Source organism: Brugia malayi (assembly GCF_000002995.4).
Source record: "Brugia malayi strain FR3 genome assembly, contig: Bm_v4_Chr3_scaffold_001, whole genome shotgun sequence".
In the NCBI taxonomy this organism is placed as follows: domain Eukaryota; kingdom Metazoa; phylum Nematoda; class Chromadorea; order Rhabditida; family Onchocercidae; genus Brugia; species Brugia malayi.
The window spans coordinates 9,155,666-9,172,908 of NW_025062477.1; the positions used below are offsets into that span (position 1 = coordinate 9,155,666).

At 32.0% G+C, this 17,243-nt stretch overlaps 2 protein-coding genes across 3 annotated transcripts; both read left to right on the forward strand.

Annotated features, from left to right (window-relative positions):
* Nucleotides 1–5,807: 5,807 nt before the first annotated feature.
* Nucleotides 5,808–7,193, forward strand: Bma-rpl-31 (Uncharacterized protein; the record flags this gene model as incomplete). Of its 2 annotated transcripts, XM_001901348.2 has the most annotated exons (4): nt 5,808–5,866; nt 6,043–6,162; nt 6,436–6,561; nt 7,046–7,193. In XM_001901348.2, 4 exons carry the CDS (start codon nt 5,808–5,810, stop codon nt 7,191–7,193), a joined length of 453 nt encoding a protein of 150 aa, XP_001901383.1. The 2 variants fall into 2 exon arrangements, with proteins under 2 accessions (XP_001901383.1, XP_042936501.1); XM_043080567.1 differs by lacking the exon at nt 5,808–5,866 and having other exon boundaries at nt 6,050–6,162.
* A 417-nt stretch (nt 7,194–7,610) lies between these two features.
* Nucleotides 7,611–15,788, forward strand: Bm3000 (Uncharacterized protein; the record flags this gene model as incomplete). The annotated part of the gene is made up of 25 exons (XM_043080568.1): nt 7,611–7,723; nt 8,185–8,286; nt 8,424–8,655; nt 9,088–9,222; nt 9,313–9,413; nt 9,576–9,689; nt 9,930–10,075; nt 10,155–10,292; nt 10,438–10,519; nt 10,595–10,771; nt 11,007–11,099; nt 11,325–11,534; nt 11,787–12,039; nt 12,169–12,325; nt 12,629–12,773; nt 12,958–12,991; nt 13,096–13,216; nt 13,299–13,411; nt 13,650–13,718; nt 13,798–13,941; nt 14,304–14,456; nt 14,626–14,829; nt 15,016–15,120; nt 15,282–15,404; nt 15,579–15,788. The coding sequence occupies 25 exons, from the start codon at nt 7,611–7,613 to the stop codon at nt 15,786–15,788; spliced, it is 3,474 nt and encodes a 1,157-aa protein (XP_042936502.1).
* Between the last annotated feature and the right edge of the window lie 1,455 nt (nt 15,789–17,243).

Here is a 17,243-nt window from a genome sequence, read left to right on the forward strand (position 1 = left end):
CAATAAGGAATATAAGAGATATTTGAATTCGAAAGAAACTGTTAGTTGATATACCGTTGAGGTATTGGTTAATAGGTAGAGAACGAAATAAATATAGCATTCTGATGGGAGAAGTGTCGTTAGCTAATGACAGTCATGTTCAGATTGTTTTTGAGAAAGAAGAAAGGAAAAGAATGTTGTGGCGGACGAGGGAGCGAGAAGAATTGTTCTTATTTTGTGGTACTATTCACGGTTTTTTGAAAATGTTCGGAAAAATACATCCCAGTATTAATTTTTTATTTTCAACCAAAACCGTCCTCCATTGACAGTAATTCTTGGGAGGTTACTCACTTGTGGTCGTTTGTCAACATCTCTTGAAATCTAGTGTTTAACCGAGATTCTTTTCATTAATGTATTTCCAGTATACAATAAATTCAATAACATAAATTAACAATATAAAATTAACAACACAAATTCATGAAATTTTGAATACATTTAGGAATACCACTTTGATTATTTATGTCAGTAGTTACTTTTGAGAAAATGCTTTTTTTTATAAAGCATAGGACTGTAGCAAAACGTGACATTAAATTCGTAATGAGGTTTTATCGAGATTAAAATTAGGGAAATGTTGGTTCAACAATGTCCATCTAATTGTAGATGAAATGCTTGCTAAATAAATGACAAGACAATAATTGAACGAAAGATACTGCGGAGACAGCAAGCTTGAATGTTCAATAGTCCTAAGGAGCTAAAGCTGTTTTAAAACAGTTAGCTGAAGTAAAGAAATAAAAGGAAAAATTAGAAGGATTCTGAAAGTAAAGGAATTAATAACATACTAATAAAAGTTATTCTAAACTGATTGTTTGTAATCAAATTTTCGCTCCAAAGTTGAATTTATCTTCCAGTGGCAATTTTAGAATACTTGATAGTTAATGGTAATAGCATATTAAAAAGTAATTTTAGGTTAATATAACAAAATTTTGAGCAAATTTTATTAAAATTTATTTTAAAACAGATATTTGATTTTGGATATTTTGGCATTTGCTTTAAATATTTCGAGTGTATCTTATTCAAATGATAATTGCAGTCCTCAACATTGACTTAGGTTCTATACAAAGTCACAGCGGTTAATTTTCAGGAAAGCTATCTTAGTATATTTATCGAGAATTTGGAACAAATTACAGGAAGTGGAAACATAAGCTACCAGTGAATTTTGTTTGAAGCTACTTATTCAAAAAATACGACTACTTGTTAAATTATTGGCGTTAATGGTTCAGAACATTACTGCTATAAACATTAATGAGCGAGGACATTACCACTGTTTGGTCAACATAATGATAATATCATGAAGAAAGGATCATCAAGAATGAATTATCAGGAGAATTTAAAAGAATGTGAGCAGATGATAGCATGATGTCGGAAGCGGTAGTGTGTTAATAATATCCACAAGAGAAAAGTAAAGCGGTAATGACTGGAAACGCGCATTAAATTCATCGAGTGAGGGTCAAAGTATTCTCATTGTCCCTTGTCCTCTCGACCACTTCAAAGGCGCACTGAAGAGGATGACACTTCGTCCTTTGTCGCAGTCAGTCCCTCCACAGAGCATGCTCTCAGTGAAACAGTCACACACATGCGCCTGTGCAAATGCTACCACCTTGTCCAGAGCAACCGATGGTTATTGGCACCGGGAACAGGTGCTATTGAGAGTTGCGAATTTTCTTGCTCACACAGTAGTTTCTGTTCCTTCTCTCCTCTTGCATCTCTTCTAACTGCAGTTGTCATCTCATCCAACGCAAGAACTATTTGGCTTGCACTGACTTATTTGCGCTTCATGTCACCAGAAATATCTATTCTATCCTCTCTGATGTACTGATTTTTAATGACGCCTACATACATTTCACCTCTCCACGTAATATTCCGACTTCCCCATAGCAGAGTTATTGGCAAAATTCAGAACATGACTCGCGCACCATTCGATGCAATGCATGCTACGTGCAGAATGTCGAGAGTTTGAGTGCCTGAATTAGACGGAAGGATGAAGAAGTCGTGGTAAGATAGAAGATGGTCATAATTAGTAATAAAAATGATCCAAGGATTTTAGATCGAGTTCACAAATTAAATGTAGAAGCATTGAGTTGTTTAAATTTATCTTCGTTTTGATGCGAATCATTTTTAAAATTTAAAAAAAAGGCTTGAAAAAAACCTTTCCATCTCTTTTTTTCTAAATTAGAAATTAAACTCTGCCCATATGAATTGCTTATCGACCAAACGAATCATCGTCACAAGATTGCTATATGAATGAAACTTCAACTTTTTATATTAAGGGTTTAGCAAATTAAGATTTAAACTATTTCTTCTTCTGGTCACTGCAAAATAAAGCAGATATGAGTGAGAGTGCGATGACACCCACACACATACTGGTCAATCAAAAAAGAGTATGTATTTTGCTGATGAGCCCCCAGGGAGGTCATCACTGCTGGCAGTATGCGACAGTTGCGATGGCCGCCGGTGCCAGTTTTGTTTGTAAAATATCAAGCATTTATACCTACGTTACATCGTATAAAGTAAATTCGATTTGAACTTGGAAATAAAAAAAAAAAACACGAAATCATCTCAAATAAATCATCGGATTTATTCATTCAATTAATTGTGAAATTGGAAAGAATGGAAGGCAATAAAAACTCAATATCAGAAAATGTTTTTATGTCTACGATGAAAATGATATCTATTGATTAATTGTCGAGAAAGGAAAGGAAGGGAAAAAAGAATGATGAAAAAGCAGAATGACAACAGAAAATGAAATTAATTGTAAAGTAAAAAAAGAGAGAAACAGAGAGGTATGTTGGGTGGATAAATGACATAACCTTAAAAGATGTTTGGCAATTCTATTCTCATCTGTTAAAATATATATATACATGTTCTTTCCTTTGACATAACAAATTAAAGACTGAAATGTAAATTAATTGTCATCTAAAAGGTTGAAAACATCTTATAGTTCGTCAAGGTCAATGAATTTTGCGTTGCAGGCGCTCGTTATAAGAAATCATCAATTCTATTTGTTTCTCTTTTATGGTTGAAAATTTTGTATTTCTTTAAGTCTAGCATACCAAAAAAATTTCTTTTGTTCTCAAACCGAATCCACAAATCCGGTACTGGGTCAGTTTGGACTGATAATGACTATTTATAATAACAATAAAATTAATTTGTAAGTTAAGTTAAACATTCTCATGTGTAACGTTGTTGTCTTCTTGCGCTTTTTTTTTACTTTCAAAATAATTAAGAAAAGATTTAAAGAATCCGTAAGGAAGGAAGAAAAAGAAAATGAGTGATAGATGGCGATATAAATAGTTTTCTAAAGTAAAGACACACCTAAAAAACTTGATTGACACAATACTTCTTTTCATGTTTCTTCTATTTTTTTGCACTTAAAAGTCAAAAAATTTGTTAAGTACCTTTCCGACCAAATGTTAAAGCATGTATTAACATATGACAGACTTTACTTTCAATATATGCAGTCATTTCTAATTTGTTTACTTATCCAGTTAAAGTAACAGCTATGAATTAATTGATGCACTTTATATGCTGCTGGCATAACAGCTCCTGTTTACCTAAAAAGATGGCTGTTACTGTCTGATCTGAGGCACTCTGAACCAGTAGAAAAAGATCAGACGGAAAGAAGTTAGGCAAATATGATTCAAAAATGATTATCATCGCTTTAAGTTAAGAATATTCGAAAAATATAAGGTATGTAGTTAATAATTAAAAAAGCATAATTGTTAAAGAAATTTGCTACCATCACGTCAACATTCAAAAAAAAAAAAAAAGAAAAAACAAACGTCACAATACAGATTATGGGAAAGCCAAAATTAAAAACATAAATAAAATTTGACGATCTCTTATGAATTTTGTCCCTTGGTTTGAATCTGAATTTCAAATTTAAGTTCGATAAGAAAAGACCAAATACTTCTGATCAAAGGGGAACTTTTACCACTACAATAAAAAGAATAGCCAAAAAGTATTATTTCATTTTGGAGAATAATGGAACTGAAAATAATTTCATTTTAGTTTTTTCCATGGAACTGCTTGCTAGCAATTTGGAAAACATGTTTTTTTGTGGGAGTTACAAATTAAACTTCGAAAGCAATAAATTCTTAATTTTGACCAATGCTATTGGCTTACTGAAAGAATGGAAATGCAATTTATCAAATAAATTTTATAACGATAAAAGTTTACAATTTCGATACACCTTTTCTATCTATCATAAAGTCACTGATCATTAAAAAATCCGATGCCTCTTAAATTCTATTTGATAACTATAAGTAAGGTATTAAATTTAAAGTTTAAAATCAAACTGATCTTTATCACAATTCATATGACTTTCAGAATTCATCTTCAACCAGTATGGTATGTATTTATGATTTAATACCAATAAGAGCCATACTTTCTATGATATTTTCTCAAGTAAAAAAAAAAAAAACGATAAATTTCCAAATTGATATTATCAAGTCAGAAGAAAATGGTCAAATGAAATTAAAAATGAAAGTAAGAACAAAACAAAATTTGAAAACTATTCAGAGAAAGTATGCATTTAGCATGGTACATCCCTCACTTCACACTTCCACTTTCTGATTGCATTGATTGTGAGTTAAACTTGAGAGAATATTTTATAACTTAATTGCCATAAAAGACAGTGGCCATTTTATTCTTTGCAGTTACTAATTATGAAAACTGAAAAGAAATCTTCATAAATTACCACTTCCGTTCAATCATAAACTGCTGTCGCCTAGTTGTATTTAATTTCTATACTTTTGTTATTAATTTTTATTGCTTTCTTTTGCTCACTCCTCGCTTTTTACTTTCAGTTTACAAATTTTGTCATATCTTTCATTGTTTTTTGGATTAAATTAAATATTCAATGTTAGCGCAAATCTTTATAATTCATACTGCTATTGCTTTATGTTCGAGCATAGCAGAGATTATTTGTTTTTTCAGTTTTTAATATTAATTTCAATTATGATAAAAGATATTATGCTTATTTAATTTATGCATTACTGTGCCATAGCTGCTAATGATTTCCTTTCAGTAGACGTTTAAATTTGAATTTATAGAATCGCTTCCAGCTTTATCTCTGCGTTCCTAAGCTTTTCTTTATATTGTCCTTGTAGTTGTTCTTCTGTTTTTTTAAAATTTGTTTTCTCCTTTTTACAAATAAGTTTTTATCTTAATTGACATTTTGGATTCTTTTTCTGTATGATGATTATTACTCTTATAATATTTGTTGCTATATGTCTTTTATGAGCTGAATCTTGTAAGCTTTTAATTATTATAATTTGATGACCTTTGGTATGCAGTATTTCATCCTGTCATACTTATTACTCTTTGCTTACTCTCTATCGAGACTTAATTGTATTCTTTCTGGTTATTGAGGTCTTTTTTAGAATTATTCAGAGCTGATTGCTACCTAATTTTAACGTGAACAAGATATGTAATTTGGGCCTGCACTACAAATAAATTTTTAGATTGTTTTAGATGATTACTTTATGGTTAGTCTCACCACTTTTATTGAAAGATATGAATGAGTTATATGCAATGTGATTAACTCTTCGTTAACACACAGATAACGAGAAACGTGCACTTCCTATGGTAGATGAGCCAAGGAAAGGACATCCAACCACTTCAACGACACTTCACTTGCTGGACACGTTATACAGAAGAGATGCAACCATGCACCATTGGGAGATTATTGACTGTGAAATGTAGATTTGCATACCTCCCTTCTTCTGTTTTTAACGGCCGCAAAAAAGGGTTAGGGTCGAGGGCTTGGGATGGCAGCGGGCTATTTGGCAGAAGATGTGTGGCGTAAGCGTGTCGACGTGGTAGGTGGGTAGGTTTGGCGTCTGATTCTTTGGATGTGTCAAACTACCATTACCACTAATTTTTCATGGTCAAGACAAAGTAAAGAGCGGTAGGAGATGGTACATTGCAACATCGGTGTTGCAGTAAAATGTAAAATCTTATGCCGGTCTTCTTCCGTATAGAATTGAGTTGGTTATTTTGCAGGCATTTGATGATGGCACCTGGAAAGAAAGGACCGAAACAAGAAAGGAAGCCGAGAAGTGCAATGAGTGAAGTGGTGACACGTGAGTATACTGTTAATTTGCATCGACGATTGCATGGAGTGTAAGTTTGTGTATTTTAGTTCGTATATATAAAATTTGCACAAATTTGTTTTGTTTCCCTATTGCTCTGCATGTGGTCGTATCCTATGTTCGATATATATATATATATATATTAGTTAATCTTGATTAGGTCTTAGCTAGTTCAGGTTTCTTCATGACACAAAGATGTCTTTTTTTTTTTTTTTTTCACGATATGGCTCTATAATGTACTAGATTTCTGAGGAATGCATGAAATGCTGCCAAATTTGTTAAGTTTTAAAGCTGTCAGTTGCAGTGGTTTCAAAAAGCGTGCTCCTCAGGCTATCAAGGCGATACGGAAATTTGCAGAAGAACAGATGGGGACAAAAGATGTACGCGTTCACATACGTCTGAATGAATTTTTGTGGTCGAAAGGCGTAAAGTAAGCATTATCATACCGAAGATTTGTAAAGAGTTTGTAAAGTAGCAGTATTGTGAGTACTTATAGTTTGATTAACTTCGGAAAGAATGAAGAGTGAAATGGACTTGCCAATAGTTTGCTTCTCGAAATACGTTGTTTATGAATTATTTATACTGTGTGCTAATTATCAATAGTACTGATTGTATTGTGACAAGAATTATATATTTTGGAGTACTAAGTTCAATTTAAGTCTCGATATATAAAGTTTTCTGGTGCCTGCTGTCGTGGTGAGGTAGAAGAAAGACTAAAAAGTTGAACTTGTTCAAATGAAGTGTTGTTTCTTGTCTAGCACGCTCTCGAAGGTTAAGGATCCAAAAAGAAAAAAGAAAAGAGAAAAGAATATGTGTTTAGACCAGAACTATACAGTGAAACAAATCTTTGAAAATTGGAAAAATTTTAAATAATTTCTAGTTGTCTTTAATTTATGTGGAATTAAAATCTTCAGAAATGTTCCGTATCGTGTACGTGTACGTTTGTCGCGACGACATAATGATGATGAAAGTTCTGCAGATCGACTATACACATTGGTAACGCATGTTCCTGTTACGACATTTAAAAAGTTAACAACAGTGAATGTTGATAATGAGGAATGATCTTATGTTTTAATTGTTTCGGTTTTTTTTTTTTTTTTTTCTTTTTTTGAAGCATAAAGTTTCCGAGTCAGTTTGCGCTTCACATACTACATATTATCTGCATTAATCTAATTTGTTTACTTTACTGATTGATAGCTTTAGAAAGTGAAATGGGAATGTCAGTGTTCATATTGGAGTGTAAGTGAATTGTTGATTTCCATAACGGATTTTTCTCTGCGATCTAAAATTGTCTTATTGAAAATCCCGGAAATCCCCACTTTTTTCTCAACTTGCCGCTGCGTTATTTATAAGTGGCAGCAGGTATAGGTCCAGTGCCTTTGTTGCTATTCATGAGCCATAATGTTCGTCGATGTGCTTTAGCATGTAAGCAAAGAAGTATATTAGACATGATGTTTCTGAGATTTTTTGGAATTGGCAATGGATGTGGAGATTGGTTTAAGTACGAAGGAAGCTTTTGCAAAGCTTTGCGCTGTATTAGAATTTGAAATTGACAAGGAACGTGGACGTGCAGCTGGACCATTTACATTTAGGTAACGTCTTGCTGCCGATTTATCACTGCAGTTAATATTAAATCTGATCTGCATTTGTCTCTTAGTTGGTCTAATGAAACCAGCTTTAGAAAGTGAAATGTGGTGCCAGTATTCTCGTTGGAGTGTAAGTAAGCTGGGGTCTTTGGTTTCACTATTAAATTGTTGATTTTCATAATTAATTTCCTCTGAGACTCAAAATTGTCTTGCTGACAATCCTAAGCTCCTCTCTTTCTTTCCCTAAACTTACTACTGTGTTAAATAATGGACAGGATGGAAATATTTGTGAAGAATGTTCTAGTTTCCCGTTTGAGCTTATTGCTGGATGTGATCACGTGAGGAGTATTATTTAGTACGAGATCTGGTGGCAAATAAGTCAATCTCCACCAGCAGAAAACTTGATTTGATGAATGACCAGCTCACATCATTCTCTTTAATTCACTATAGGTACAGTATTTTTTCAGGTTCTTAGCTCATGATGCATTGACTACCGGAAACTTTTGTGTCATTTATGCGGTAGCTTCAATTATTTGTTGTCTTGTTTTGTTAAGTTGCAGTTTGCTTAGGTTTGTTGACTCTATTATTTTACTACATATTTCTATTTTCTCGATTGTCCCACAAGTCATCTTTTATCAGTAAAAAAATTGATTGGTGAGAACCTGAAAAAAATATCAAACGAGAAGTTACTTTGTAAAACATTTAGAGATTGCACTTTACTCGACCAGCTTGCATCATTTCTATTCTTGACTATATCAATATGTAACATATATTGTTCATTAAAAATATATCGTACTGAAAGATATGCAATTATTGAAAAAGCCCTTGATATATTGGATATTCTAAAATCACTGAAAGTAGAGAACTTCCGATATGAAAATCTTTATGCGCCGCCATCTGATGCTATCAGTTTACAATGGACATACAGAGACCACAAAGTAATTTTAAGCAATTTTATTTTCATTTTAATGTGTTTTCTTCTCGTTTTTTGTTTGTTTTCTTCACTGTGCTGAACTGACCATTCATATAACCATATGAATACTGTGAAGAATGATATAATTTTGCTTAATGAAAACTATATGGAACCGTAACTTCGTTTGCTGCATTTGGCACACATTGTAAACTTGAATAACACTGTTCCATGTCCGACGACGTAGTTTTACCCACTTCTTTTGGAATAAATGGATAAAAAAACATTTTGACAGCTGTAATTTTTTCTATAGATGATGCGTAGTGTTAAATTCTTGGTTTACAGCCGTATTTTAATTAGTTTCTGACTCGTTTTTTTAATTTTTTCAAAAAAAAAAAAAAAAAACTTTTCAACGAATTAAACACTTAAAAAACCCTTATATAAGAAAACATTGTTTTAGTTAGTGAATGTGCCATGGATGCTTTTGGTAGATGGTGATATAATACAACTTCGTGCTGGACAATCGCCACCGTACCAATGTATATCACAACATGGTGACTTCATTGGTTTGGGGGATAAACCACGACTGCTAAAGGTACTGTGTCATACTGTTTATTCTTGTTTTTATAGAATTTTTCAAATGTTATGTTAATTTCTAATCGTTCGATATTTCTTTTATTTTTAGATACTTCCATCAAAATCAACATTGTGGAAAATTGTTGAACCACCTATTGTTGACCATATACGCGCAGCTTTTCGTAACCATCGCAAGAAACATTCGAATTTGTTGAATTTTGAAATCCATACGACACTTCATTTTATCCTTGAAAGATGTTTTTTACCGTTCATACTCACGATGATGCTCATAGTACATTGTTTTCGGGAAGTTCCTACAATTTAGTACATTAAACAAGTTCGATGCAAACGTTTTTTATAAATTATTTTAAGGTATTTTTTTGTGGCGAGAGAAAACACTGTTCATTTCTTGGTAGATACATCAGTGGTTCTTCTTCCTGTGTTGGGACCCATGATTCCGTCCTTCTGCTTGGTTGGAAAGTTATGGTATGCTTAGGAATTATATATATTGCCTCAGAAAATTTTCCCGTTTCGTTTCTTCCAATGAATAGTTGCGTAATGAAGAATGTGCCACAGTACATGATTTTACAACACTGATATTTTGAAATTTATTCCAACGTTATTCTTTCCGATTGTATTTTTGAATGGGAAACTTCCATATATTTTCACACAATTTTCATATTTTATTGTCAATTCGAATTGGTTGGAATTTTCAATTATGTTGAGGAATTCGGGCTTTGTTTTGGGTGACGATTGTAATCTGCGATACAGCAAGTTAAGCTCAGAAGCCGCCACAGCTGGTATTTTTCTTGATAAAAGCAGAAAAGGAGCAGTTATCAATGGCTTTAAGGCGGTTTATCATTATTTTATAGGTAATTACTTTACAGTTTAGAGTAATAGATATGAAGAATCAGTGAACAGGAATTTTGATTCGTGTATGTTTATTTCTAGGTCATTTTCACATTTCAATGGATTTCGTTTTTACATGCGGTGGTCTCACATCCTGTGCTTTCCTGGACAAGAAAGGCCTACTTTCATGGCCAAATGCAACAATCGAAAAGGTGCTATGTTTTCACGCTGATGGCGAAGGTGAAAATTACTTGAATTCCTAAAAATTTTCCTTTGTTCTTCACTTATATTGAACAATTTCCCTGTTCGGAGAATTGTTCATGGTAAGTGTTTATGCTTTCTATGTATTTCAAATTTCCAAAAATTTCCACTACTTTTTCCAAAGGTGAGGAACGAAAATTGGTGCCAAAAATCTTGGATTTAACGACGAATGGAGCTTCCCCTGTACATTTCGATGATTCTTCATGGTTGGCTGCATGTTATTATTAACCAACATTTTTTCTTTCATATCTCAGTGTAAAACTTTTTATGTAACAATTCAGGGAGAGCTATAAGGGATCTTTACTGCCATTCGGAATTAGCAGTGTTGTAAATGGTTGCTCTTTACTGCCAGATTATACATTATTCCTTAATCACATTAGCAGTATTTCGGAAGCTGTGTCAAACACTATTGCAATTTCCAATCGACACTGCTTATGTCCGTTAACTCAATTATTAGGGTTTGTTCACAGACTTATCAGTACTTCTCTAACATTTTATTTGAAAAGAAGTTATTAATACTTAGTGCTTCCGTTATTTCAAATGAAACTGAATTATTGTAAAATTCAAAGTTTTAAGACATGAATCTTGAGTGTTAGACAACTACAGAGTTCTGTTAAATTCTTTTATTAAAACTAGGTTATTGAATCATAAAAAGGACGAAGAGCCAGAAGTATAAGTCTTAAGTATTTGCAGGATTGGTGACGAAGTTTTAGAAAAGTTTAATACTTCAGATACAAAAACGATAGGCTTTTATAAGCGATTGCAAAGAGAAAAATCCGCTAATGAGTCAGTTTATCATTTATTTGTTTGTTTTTGTTTTTTTTTTTTTGTTGTTTTGTTTATATCAACTTAAAACACTTTGTATTTATTTTGGATAGTATATACTATCTTGATCCATTTACTTTGTAATCAAGTTCTGAAATAATTTTAGCAGTAGTGCAATAACAGTGGTACTTTTTTGTCAGTAATATCTAACGATTCCTATGATTCATAAATAATGATAAACTTTAGACTACGGAAATTCCGAATGCCGTTAGAAAATGCGTTTCTGACAATTACGAAAGATGCAACATCAAAGTATTATCATGTGATGAGTCAGGGAACAGCTGATTTACTGCTTAATGCTTGCACTCATGTATGGTGTGAGAATTCTCTAGAACCGTATACACCGAATTTACATAAACGCGTCCTTGATTTTTATCAGCGCAACACAATGACGGGGTTTGTTAATTAATACTCTTAGTTGTGTGTTTTTTTTTGCGTTTTATATCTTTTTAGAGTAATTCTAAAATTACATATAATTACATATATATACATTACATATAGGTCTTCAAATTACATATATTTGCTTTATAAAATGGTTGAAAATAATTCTGAATAATAAAAAAAAACAGAGCGATAAGTATGATAATTAAAAATGTGACTAAGAGTGCTTCATCTGTTTCTCAGGAAGAATGTAACATAAAGTTCCAGATTCTGTTTGGTTCTTGGCTATCGAACAGTGGGCTGCACGATTTCAAATACTCTTAGTGGAAGATATATTGATATTTCGTTACTAAAAAAATATGAAGTTATAGAAAGGACTTCAATTCCAAGGGCCGTCAGTCTTGATATGGAGTTTTTGAAAGCATTTTATCGACAGTCGCCTTTGCATACCGCTTATGAATGCTTTGAAGAAGTAATGCATGGGCAAACATTATGTGGTTTGCTTGTCCTACAGCACCAAGTCAATTTTTAAAATTTTCAGCATGGGTATTCTATTTTATGTTATCATTACTGCCTAATATATTTTATTTGTAAATTTCATAGTCATACGAGCCTCTTAGTTTTTTTTTTTCTTTAAATAAATTTTAAGGCTCGAAGTGACGTCGTTCAATTGGTGGAACAATTAGATCATGCTTGCATTCGATTTATTTACTTCTCGAAAGAAAATGAATTGCGCAGTCGAGTTTTTGCAGAAAAACTGGGTTTAGAAGCAGGATGGAATTGTCATATATCATTAGCTAGCGAAGGTAAGATACTAAATAACTACTTAAAGGAATTTTGTAATTTTAATATTAGTTTTAGTTTCCTATTGCCGCTCAAAGTAAGCATGGAATTCACATTATTCCAACTCTATTTTACATTCAAATTCCATTATATTCGAAAAATTGAAGCAGGTACAACCTACTTAATGTTTTTCATGGTGATTCTTAGCCTGTTATTAGTAATCGAATAGCGTTCAGATGACTACTGCAGTCATCTGTAATCATCTGTTTTTTGTTATAGTCTTCTAATGGACAAAATTTGTTAAATAAAATTTAAAGAAATTGCAGATGAACACTCCGAAGTTCTTGATGTTGACAAATATTCTTATGGACATTCAGCAGAGTTAGCATTACATCGTTCAGCTACTTGGTCTGGACATTTTCCACTAGAGCAAAGACGTTCTTCTATCTTTTCAGTAGGGAGTATCTTCAGGTTATCAGATTACTTATTCTTAGTAATTTCGTGAAAGGCTGTGAGGATTCAGATTTCGTAAGCTATCGCAGTGTGTAACTTTTAATGAATTTTTTTAATTATTTAAAAACACCAAAATTTCTTGTTAAAACATTTATTATTCATGAGTAATGTGAAAACAATCTCTATAAATATTTCCCTTCAGAACTTTTATGCAAGTCTCAAATCGAAGCAAAGCGGTTTGTTTACCGATCTACTATTTGTTTACCAACATAAGTTGCGTTTTTTTCCAATTTTATATTATAACCACTAATTTTTGTGCGTAATGAGAATTTCTTACTAGGAGGAAGCTTCATTAAAAAACAGTCAAAGTCATCATTCAGTGTTTTCATATAGTGAAGAAACAGGCGTGGAGTTTTTTCCGAACAAAGCAAAATTACCATCAGGTGAAGCATGGAATAGGAGTTTGGAATTTGGCATATTTAAAAAAGATTCAGGTTCAGAATTTTCTTGTATTTTCATATCAGCTCAAAATTTCATTTCCAGGAATCAAGAATATACGTCCTCACTTAGAGAATGTTGATAATGTGCCACTCTTGGTTAATCTTTTCACAGATTGCGACCATTTTTCTTGTCAAAGAATGATTGAAATAATGCAGGTATCTAGGCTTCATTTCTATTTTTTATAATTTATTAAAGAGATTGTGTGAGGCTGACCGTATCTCTCTCGTAGTTTTTGATTCGTCCCACAATGAAGGTGCCTTACGTTCTAGGATTGCTTAGCTTGTGTTCTCTGCTTTAGCTTTGCTTTTAGAGGAAACAGATTGCCAGTTTTGTTTTCTTGTCTGAATATTTCAGTTACTGAAGTTACATTTCAATTACATCATTACAATTTAGGATTATGGTGAAGTGGTACTTGTTGTTGGTTCATCGTTAAATTATTTCAATTGCAGTATCTTTGGTCAGGTAAATTCAATTTCAATTTGTAATTTTGGAACTTTTTCTCATATTTTGCAAATTTCTAATAGTTCTTTCTTTATTATAGGCAAACTGTTCAGTCACTATTGAGCCGCAGCATCCTGCTTTATGTAGCAAAAAAATTTTCCAGAATGACAACGGATTGAAATCATCAGTTATCGCTACATTGCTTATGGGACTGTGTTGCGATATTGTTGTATTTCCAAATCAGGTATTTATTTATTATACATATGATTTTTTGATTATTTTTCATTCTAATTACCGGTAAGATAGCCTTTGAGATTCGAGGCATTTTAATGCAACAATTAGACAATGATTATAAATAAATAATGCTAGTAGATATACATTCTACAGTTCTTAATCTACATTTTATAATGAACTTAGTTTTTATTTCTTTTGTACATAAAAATAATATAACTGCTGACAGCCTAGTTAGTAATAAATAGGAAAAGCATAATGCTTTACCATACTTAATTTTCTATGCATCACTTCTGTCATTGATAGATAAAGTAAAACCTTAATATTAGTTTATTTATTATCATCTTCTTGGAACATTTTATATGCTTGTTCTAGACTTTGGACCTTATTTCATTGATCTCATTTTGTCGACATCAGTTAGGGACGTTTCGTTCTTCCTTCCTATTTTTTATATTCTCATCGACAGCACTTGCGCTGCAGCAAACTTTAGCTTTGTTATTTCTTCCGAATGTCTTATCCGTTTTTCAGGTTTGTTCTTATATAGAGAACACATGAAGATTTTAGCGACAGAACACATTGATATTCAGTAATCTTCTGTTTAAAAAATTACCGAGTGTCTATTTATTCATTTATTTGAAATAAACCAATTCACAGTTTTATTTCTAGTAAGTAAAGAAAACGAGATTACATATTTTAGGCCCTATTATTCATAATTTTATATGTACCAGTGTTAGCCTTATCACTGATGGCCTCACCGCGTGGCTCTGGTGAAAATCGTGATGAAATAGCGCCGAAAAACATTTCCTCAGCTCCGAAACGTGTCATTCGTCGTGCGATTATTTATTTCTCAATAAATTTTCTTCCGTCTCTTTTCGTCGTCTGTCTTATTTATTATAGCACCGTAAGTTCAAGCTTAGATTTTTTTGTTATCATAGAAAAGAAATATTTCGCAAACTTTGTGCATTGTAGTAAAAAGTTTTTTTGGCAAAATCAGCACTAATTATTTGTGACACAATTCACAAATGAGATAAAAGATCATTTAAACGAACTGTCTAAGACAGAGATTTATTCTTTCTGTATATCTCAGGTCGTGATAACTAGAAAAAAGTATGAATATCAGAGAAGTTCCAACTATTCGTTTTATCCTGCTAATCATGCCGTTATTATTGGCCAGCATGTTGCTTCTTTTTATGTATGTTGAACTTTTTTTAACATTGCAAAGGCCTTAAATTTACAGATTGTATAGCACGCGGTGCTAATATTACAGAAAAAAGAAAAATATTAAAGTCTTACGTACTTTACCAATATTTATTTTGATACCGTTGTCTTAGTGTAATTGGACTCCATTTTTAGTTGCTTCTTTACTTATGTACGTTATCAATGGGTTTTGTTCATTTTCGTGATAACTGCTGGGCGAAATATCCACTGGATAATTATTATTGGGTAGCCGTAACATCTTGCGTTATTCTTATACAGGTGTGGAAACATTTCTATTTACATCTTGATGATAATTCATTTGAACAAATCATCATTTATGTCAAAATCAGCAAGATCATGAGAATGCCACACTTTAAAATATAAAAAGTAAATCTCTGATGGACGATTTGGTGAAAAAGAGAAGACAAAAGACTTTAATTTATGTTGTTTCAGATCGCTTATACAAATCTTTCATGTGGTTCATTGTTGAGTTATATTTTTGACTGCAACATTTGGGTTATAGTAATCTCATTTTTTTGGGTAACTGTGATTATTGTTATTAGCGAATTGTGCAAGCTTTATTTAATCAAACTTCATTATCGTGACCAACGGAGAAGAAAGCTTGACTTCAATACGAAATTGGGCATGAATTCACCATATTAATGTATTTATTTCTATATTGTAATTGCAGTTTTTATGTGAAGTCCTTAACAAGGATACTTCATTAGCAGAATTTCAATGAGGATATGATTTTAACTTTGCGGTGAAAAGATGGTTGAAACCCTGTAATCTTGGTAATTTTAATGCTACTATAGTGAAATTTAGTTTTAGTGATAAAAAATTTGACTCAACTTCCGTTTGATGAAAGTCATGTTATTTAAATGTCGAATTTTTTGTTAAAAAGTTTATGTTTAAAGTTTTAAATTTGAATTACCAAAAATTTGATAATTAGTTTCTAGTTTAGATCTTGCATATGCATTGGGTCGCCATTAGATCTGAAAATCGATGTAAAACAAAGAGTTGATTATTTAAAATTTTTTTCAGTGAGAGATATAATGCTTTTCTGTTGATCATTCAACAGTAAAGCTTGTGAATTCTACTTACATTTATTTGGGATTAGCTGCTGATATTCAAAAAAAAAAAAAAAAAAAGAAATCAATTTTAGAAACTTCAATAAATTTGTTGGGTTACACTTCCCAGTGGAGAGTTAGACAAATATAAGTCGGAGGACGGTTTGTTATAGTTTCAATATTAAGACAATGTCTTGCTCACTGCACTTGCAGCATTCATTCTAACCCCAACTGATTTATGTGAGAAAATTGGTTTTCGTAAGTTTGTTGAAATTTTTTAATGTTTATTTGAAATTCATTAGCTCTTTGAAGATCGACAGATCATAACTAAGTTGTAACCAAAATACTCTGAGTTCGCTTCACAGAAATGGTGAATTCCTCGTGTCACATAGATGATTTGTCAGTTTAGAAATTCAAATAATTTACCATTTGATATTTTTAGCATTAACTTCCCTTCTCTACTTTATAGAAATATTCTAAAGTGAAACAATGCTGAAAATTTTCAGTGAAATGAAATCCTTTCTTTGTGGAAACCATGTCGTATTCTCAATCACTTCTGCTGAATTCATGTGAATTCAATTTTATTCCACTTTTCGAGTGTTTTCAGTCATAGTGTAGAAAGCGTGATGATTTCCTCAATGTGTTTCTTTCTGATTTATGTTAGTCAGATCACGCCAGATTTTAAAATTTCCTTGAATATTATCATTTTCGACAGTTTATAAAGAAGATGATGTAAAAAAATGCTTTTCTCCAATATAAACTGCTAATGGCTCCATTGACGTCACAATACGATCGAGGAAAATGAATGCTAAACAAATTGATAAGTATGGAATTTAAAAAGAAAATTTTTTAACTAAAGGAATAATTTGCCTCATTTCCAATGTTGTTTTCATTTTTGAAACAGTTATTCTATTGCTAATTGTAAGCTTTATTTATTTGCAGATATTTCTTTTTTATTTGTAGGTTCGTAGAATCTTCTTTAATTTAATGTAAAGTTTACTGCAAGGCATGGGACACAATAGTCCAAAATGATCTCCTTCTGAAAATA